At 33.5% G+C, this 7,673-nt stretch overlaps 1 protein-coding gene across 4 annotated transcripts; it reads left to right on the top strand.

The window, feature by feature from the left end:
* The first annotated feature begins 872 nt into the window (after positions 1-872).
* On the top strand, positions 873-5,347 carry LOC112000342 (mitogen-activated protein kinase 19). Of its 4 annotated transcripts, none has more exons than XM_024032455.2 (10): positions 873-1,022; positions 1,278-1,677; positions 1,910-2,037; positions 2,147-2,206; positions 2,984-3,133; positions 3,227-3,382; positions 3,521-3,732; positions 3,839-3,940; positions 4,254-4,417; positions 4,739-5,347. In XM_024032455.2, the coding sequence occupies exons 2-10, from the start codon at positions 1,281-1,283 to the stop codon at positions 5,176-5,178; spliced, it is 1,809 nt and encodes a 602-aa protein (XP_023888223.1). In that variant the 5' UTR covers positions 873-1,022; positions 1,278-1,280; the 3' UTR covers positions 5,179-5,347. The 4 variants fall into 4 exon arrangements, with proteins under 4 accessions (XP_023888223.1, XP_023888224.1, XP_023888221.1 ...); XM_024032456.2 differs by having other exon boundaries at positions 1,275-1,677; XM_024032453.2 differs by having other exon boundaries at positions 873-1,164.
* The last annotated feature ends 2,326 nt before the right edge of the window (positions 5,348-7,673 follow it).

The raw sequence follows: 7,673 nt of genomic DNA, 5'->3' as shown, positions 1-7,673 counted from the left end.
TATACAAAATAATAATGAGTTATGACACACTCTAATATTAGAAATTAAGATGTATTTTTTTGGGGGGGGGGGGGAAGTCCCAAAAAAAAAATTCATATATTTGTATGTTAAAATCATACTTTCTTATGTGCTACTTTAAAGCCAACATTTTAATTATTGTGCAAAATTCTTGGAAATTATGAAATATTTGAGACGTTAAGTGGGGCTTTGTTTTGGCACAAATGCAATGAAAATATGGGGTTTATAGTGGCACACTTAAAATTATAAGATTTAATTTGTCGCAAGAATAAAACTATAGGGGTTTATATATATATATATATATAACATTTTAATTACATAAATATATGTGTAATAATGCATATGTGTTTTGAGTTTATCTAAATTAGTTTTATTTATTTATTTATTAATATATTAACCAATTAATCAATACCATAATTCACCTCAACTAGAAAAATCTCTTAATTAGTAAAGTCAATAAGAGATTATGAGTTCAAACTTTGCTTATATTATAAACCAATTTATGTTTTGGACTAGAGGATAAAGAATAATCATCATAGAGCATACATTATAGGTTAAAGTTCTATTATGTTTTATATATAACTATATATAAAATAATCTCTCAAATTATATCAAAACTTTATAGTATTATTATTTTTTAAACATAATTGACTCCCTCACCAAAATGGTATTGACAAAGAGATTGACACCAATTTAGGCAAAGAAGGAAGACATTTGCGAAAGCAGCCACCAGTACCGCCAGCAGTATATTTGTATTTTTGTTTTTATTATTTGAAATTGAAATCTAGAAATAAATGAATTTAAAAGTGGATAAGGAAAGAAGGACAATATATAAAGCACGCGGCCATTCCTTTTTTTATATATAATTTAGAAAAGAGTGTCAAAATAAATCCCCAAATAATAGCGAGGGCGAGGGTTTGGAAATTGGAATTAGAGAGAGTTGGATGAGAATGAATATTATGTGAGAAGTGAGATTCTCTCGTTGGTGCGGGGCAAATGCTGCGGTTAGCTATCTGTTTCTTCTTCTCAATACCCTAACTCGCAACTCTCCTTCATATTCATTCAGATAACTATCCCTATCCCTATCCCTAAACCTCATCAATTCAATTCAATTCAATTCAATATATATGCACCCAAACAAACAAGGTTTTTTTTTTTTTTTTCTTCCCATTCATTATTAGGGTTCTGATCTGTTTATTTTAATTAATATTTGAGGTTGCTTAATTTGACTGACTTTTATCTTTTTCATTTGTCAGCAGCACATGGATTTTTTCACCGATTATGGCGATGCAAATAGATATAAAATTCTTGAAGTGATAGGGAAGGGAAGCTATGGAGTTGTTTGTGCAGCAACGGACACACACACTGGGGAAAAAGTAGCAATAAAGAAAATACATGATGTTTTTGAGCATATATCTGATTCCATACGGATCCTGCGTGAAGTCAAGTTGCTCAGGCTTTTACGACATCCTGATATTGTTGAAATTAAGCGCATCATGTTGCCACCATCAAAAAGGGAGTTCAAAGACATTTACGTTGTCTTTGAGCTAATGGCGTCTGATCTTCATCAAGTCATTAAAGCTAATGATGACTTGACCCATGAACATCATCAGTTTTTTCTTTATCAGATGCTACGTGCGTTGAAATATATGCATACAGGTCATTTTCTTTCATGTGTGTCACCTTGTTTTTGCAAATTGCTTCTTTTTTTTTTTTTTTTTTCATTATAATACTTGTGGCAGTAATTTTTTATCTTTTTTAGTAGCAGAATCTCATCTTCATTTTCATCTATCATGCATAAACTTTTTTTTCCCCTTTTTTTGTTTCTATAATACAACTCTTGAATTGATTGTGGGGCATTGACATGATTTGATAAGTTGATTGGTTGCAGCAAATGTGTATCATCGAGATCTTAAGCCGAAGAATATATTGGCAAACGCAAATTGCAAACTCAAAGTTTGTGACTTTGGACTAGCAAGAGTTGCATTTAGTGACATGCCAACATCAATATTTTGGACAGTAAGTTGTTTCCTTAACTCCTTTAAGTGGGTTTTACAGTGTTCTGACATAATTAATATTTTGTGTGAGTGAATCATTATCTTTTATGGTTTTTCTTTATTCCCTGCAGGATTATGTTGCTACAAGATGGTATAGGGCTCCAGAATTGTGCGGATCATTCTTTGCTAAGGTAAATGACTTGCCTTTGATTTTCAGCTAATCCTTATTCTGATCAAATGACAACATTGTAGGAGCATGGTCCATGGCTTCATCTTTTAAATTTTTTTCATATATATTGGCATCATTTCATCATGATTCAAACACCCCCATCCCCCCCCCCCCCCCCGGCGCGGGGGCGGGCGGCCTCGGTAAGTTCATTCGTTGACATCTGTATTTTCTGCTTAGCATTATTTAGTAAAGCATTTTACATAGGCATCATAGAATAGTTTTTAGGTTGTTAGTATGCATTAAGAAGCGATTTTTTTCACACTAATAACTATGCACCTATTTTATTGTGAACAGTTATATTAGAGACTTAAATATGTGGTTATATGTTGGATTTTTCTTTGAAAACCATCTGAGAAATTAATTTTCTTTTGATGTTATGGCCTTATGGCATGAAGTTTTGATATATGCGACATAGTGCATTGGTTCTTTTTCTTTATCCCATCCCGTTCAGTGTCTGTAGGTAGTTTATCCTCTACTCACAACAAAATAGGTATGACATATTGAGCATTTTGCATTTTTGGAATGTGTCCTGAGCACTTGTAGTAAGCAGTAATGCCTAGATTATAATAATTCTTGTTCAGGGGGGACTTTTGAACTGTCATGGAAGTTGAAATATCTGTCATTCAGGTAATTGTGTCAGGTTATGTCTGTTTCTCTGAAGCAGTTCAATTGCATTGTCAACTTTCATAAGTTTGTCACAATAATTTGTTATCTTACTCCTTTTAACACTTTTTTGCAGTATACCCCTGCAATTGATATATGGAGTATTGGATGCATTTTTGCCGAGGTACTGACAGGGAAGCCATTATTTCCTGGTAAAAGTATTATTCATCAGTTAGATTTGATCACTGATCTTCTTGGGACGCCTTCCCCAGAAACTGTTTCAGCAGTAATATACCACTCTCTCTTCTCCTTCAAATTATGGTATCAGACCACTGGTTGTCTAAGCTCTTGATATATAATGTGTATTAAATGAATGCAGGTTCGAAATGAGAGGGCACGAAAATATTTGACAGAATTGAGGAAAAAACCACCTGTGCTCTTTGAACAGAAATTTCCAAATGCAGATCCTCGAGCACTCCCCCTGCTGCAAAGATTATTAGCATTTGATCCAAAGGATCGGCCAACCGCTGAAGAGGTCTGTATTCTTCATATATTCTTGTTATTTTAATCTTATCTTTGAGATTCACTTTGCTAGCAGATCTATAGAGCCTCTTAATGATTTTATCCCCAAAATATAATTCTGTCTGTAACCTTTCACACTTTTCCCCCTCAGGCACTGGCTGATCCTTACTTTAAGGGACTTTCCAAAGTTGAGAGAGAACCGTCTTTTCAGCCTATCTCAAAGTTGGAGTTTGAGTTTGAGAGGCGAAGGGTGACAAAGGAGGACATTAGAGAACTAATATACCGAGAGATACTAGAATACCATCCTCAGCTGCTTAAAGACTACATGAATGGAAATGAAGGCACAAATTTCCTATATCCTAGGTTTTAAAATTCTTCTTACTAAAGAACTTTTGCATGCCCCTTTCCCCCCCTCTAAATAAATATTGCTTTATACTTTTTGATGACTTATTGCATCTCTTTACTGCAGTGGTATAGGCCAGTTCAGAAAGCAGTTTGCATATCTCGAGGCAAATGGTGGTAAAAGTTCCCCGGTTATTCCTTTAGAGAGGAAGCATGTGTCTCTCCCGCGGTAAGATTATCTGATAGTTTAAATTACATCTAATTTCAGTATATGCATGTGTATTTTTAGGCTCCACACTTCATGGGGATTTATGTGTGTGGAACTCACATGTCTAATTATCTATTTCCTTGTGTGTTGTGCCCCCACAAATGTTACAGTATGGTGTGGAAAGCGTAAATGTGAACAAGTGTATTTATTTAGTTAATAATGAAAGGGTATAAATGTTAAATTATTTTACTACTAGAGAGCATAATGTTATTCCAAAAGCTTCTCTTTTTCTGTAGTGTGTGCTGATAAGTGTGGTTACCTCATTCGTTTGCAGGTCCACTGTTCACTCGAACGTAATTCCTCCTAACACACAGCAAAACTTGACCTCGTATGAGCATCGGAAAATTATGGAGCAGGCTTCAACAAATTTTAGGGCAATGGATTCGTGTTCTGGAAATCCATCTAAGGTTTCCCGGCCTCCGCCTAGGGTTCCAACATGTATGTCATTCTCTATTTTTGTTCATCTCTGCCTCCTTTCTTTGTCAAGCAGCAGATTTCCTATGGGAAAATTTTAATTGGAGATGGCGTCTCATGTACATACCATATGTCAGTTTGCTAGCTCAAAGCCTTGAGTTCATTAGTTTCTCATTATTAAATATAGGGATTGTCAGATGAATCTGGAATTACACATATTATGTCATGAACATGTGAATTTCGTTCTAATAATTATTTAGGCAATTTTCAAATTGTTATTAGATTCTCAGATTCTTATGTGATTGTGCGTTTATTATTTTTTGGTTTTGGCTTTGCTCTGCACAGCGAAACCAGGGAGAGTTGTGGGACCAATTCTACCTTTTGAGGATTTCAGAGACATCAAAGATGACAATGGTTCGAGGTTATTTGATAGAAATGCAGTTAGCACTCCTCAGGCAGTCACTCCACAATGGTTCTTCAAGACTCGCATCATGAATCAAGAGAAATCTGGGTTGGAGACACACAGGGAATTGTCACAAGCTAAACCTCAAATCCAATCCCAACAATGCAATGTACCAGAAAAACGAGCCTCAAGCATGGCCATGGATGTTAACACCAACTTATATTACCAACCACAAGCCAAGGCAGATCAGTTAAATAATGATCGAATTACTATCGATGCAAAACTGCTGCAGGCACAGTCACAGTTTGGTGCAGCTGGTGCTGTAGCTGTAGCTGTTGCTGTTCACAGGAATGCAGGAGCTGTACAGTATGGTCTGTCTTAAGTGGTGGGGGTTTTGTGGATCCACTAACAATCTATGCTAGCTGGTCTCGTTTGAAAGAGAGGTTTCTAGGTTTTATTAACTTTTTTTTCTTTTCTCTTTTCCCGATTATGTACATGTTCTAATAATTTAACTATTGAAATTAGTATAAAAAGCAATTTGTTTCGTAACACTTGATACAAGCTGATCTTGGTGCGCTGTTTATGCATTGTCTGTGTTCTGGTTGTTATTTATTCAGTGGAATCGGTCACAACAGCAGTAAGACTACAGACACAGCAGTTAAAAGATGCCAAGCTGTCAAAGGTGTTGTTAAAATTAATAATTTTTACAACCTTATAAAGTTGTGAAAAACACTGATTTTAGAAGCTTAAATCCAAGCATATCTTGCAATTAAAGAGGCTAATAAAATGGATTTTTCAAATTTTACACGTCGCAAACTCTGGCTTCATTTGGTAGAGTAGTTAAACAATACATTTTCAGTTTTTAAACAATATTACACACATTTTCACACTTTTTTACTTACATGTATTTCAAAAAAATATGAACAATATTACTCAAATTTCTCTATCAAGCAGGCCTTTAATCATTGAAATGAAGCCTCACTCTCTCTCTCTCTCTCTCTCTCTCTCTCATTCCATATTTGTCAACCGGGCCACGAACTTGGGTCTGGATTCAGCAATCTGTTAACTGTTGTCTAGGGGTAAAAAAAGAAACAAGAAAAAGAAAGAATTGATCCATTATTGAAAGAACAGAAAGACAACGTATTTGCAAATGGATATGCAAGTGGATGGACTTGATGCATTTGCTCATATATAAATAAATTCCCCCTTTCTACCAAAGAAAGAAAAGAAAAGACGACGTACGCATTTACCTTCTTTTTTTTTTTTGGGAAGTCTGCAATTTTAAAATGGTTTACTGTGGCTTTCTCTTTTCCCTATATTCCACTATTATTAATCATCAATGGGTCATCTTCTTGTCTAGGTCTCCACCTGGAGATGTTATTGAATTTCGTCAGCAGTGCAAAGCCAAGTCAAATTTTGTATGTGGAGAACGTGCTTAGAAAATTGGTTTTTGGTTGCAAATTTTATTCAAAATTTTCAATTAATTACAACCATAGTTTTGAAATTTGGATCGTTTAAAGAACTCTAGGGCTGTTTGGTATCAATGTTTAAACAACAATTTTTAGTGTTTAAACAATAATAACATTTTTAACACGTATTTTTATAACAATCAAACACGTATTTTTACAACAATGAAAACTAAACAACAATATTAGAAATCTTCAACCAAACAAGCTCTGAGATTCGAGGGTTTTAAGGTTGGACCGAGGTTAAACCAAAGTCGAACTGTAATGATGTCATAATTAAATTATAATTATTTAATACAAAATAATTAAAATACATGTAGTAAAATTATGTAATATTGACTAAATTAGTACTTAAAGAGATTCAAATATATCTTAATTTAAGATAAATTTGATATTTGTTAGATTTTATCTAGTTATCTAAAAGATTTTAAAACATTATATCTAAAAAAATAATAAAAAAATATAACTAAAAAAATAAATAAATAAACTTTAATAGGTTGGCTGTGCTGGATAAAAGGAGAAGAAAAAAACTCATGACTCATGAGATCTCATAATAAGTCTTCTATTCTTTTAGCTTTCCCATATAGCTTTTGCCTCTCTCTCTCCTTTTGTTATTTCTTCCACAGTTTTCAAACAAATAGCAGTCTCTTTCCACAATTTTTCAACAAACAAAGAAGCAGATGCATATGCGCCAGAAGCAAGGAGCACATTTGTAGTCTTTTCTTCCATAGTCTTCTATTCTTTTTTTTTTTTTTTTCTTTTTTTACTTGTTTTCTTTTTTTCTTTTTCTGCAAAGATCTAATGTTGGAGATTAATTTGAGCAATTTTTTGTGATTTTTTAGGAACCATCAAACTTGTGTCTGGTTTTGAAAACCGGGCGGTTTGACCACGGTTCAAAAGGTTCACTGAAAAATTAAAATTTTTAGTTTTGGTTGTTAAAAAAACTAGAATGATAGACGGTTTCTAGTTACTGTGGTTTGACCGGCCGGTTCAGCTCGGGTTTCAAAACCATGATTACAGCTTTTAAGAAATTTTGGTTGGCGATTACTTTGTCAAAGTTCCTGGAAAGAACAAAATTTCTCTTTAGGTATTGTTTCTACAATGTTCAATTTCATTTTGCAAATCTATTGAATTATTCAGTTTTCTCTAATTATATTTCAAAAATAATTGTGCCAACCAAACAATTGAGATCTAAATCAATTCAGACAAATTCCTCAAAGAAGTCGTAAAAACCTTCAAATTTAGTTTGTTTTATTGGAAAACCTTTTATAAAGATAGTTTTTTTATATTTTCTAGTGTTTGGTAATATAAAAAATAAATAAATAAATTGGTCAACTAAAAATTATCTTTAGTCAATGGTACACCCTAACAAAAATAAGGTTTATTTTCTATAGATTTTTTTCAAAAAATA

Source organism: Quercus suber, unplaced genomic scaffold (assembly GCF_002906115.3).
Source record: "Quercus suber isolate HL8 unplaced genomic scaffold, Cork oak 2.0 scaffold_136, whole genome shotgun sequence".
Classification (NCBI taxonomy): Eukaryota; Viridiplantae; Streptophyta; class Magnoliopsida; order Fagales; family Fagaceae; genus Quercus; species Quercus suber.
This window is presented reverse-complemented; position numbering and strand designations above follow the sequence as displayed.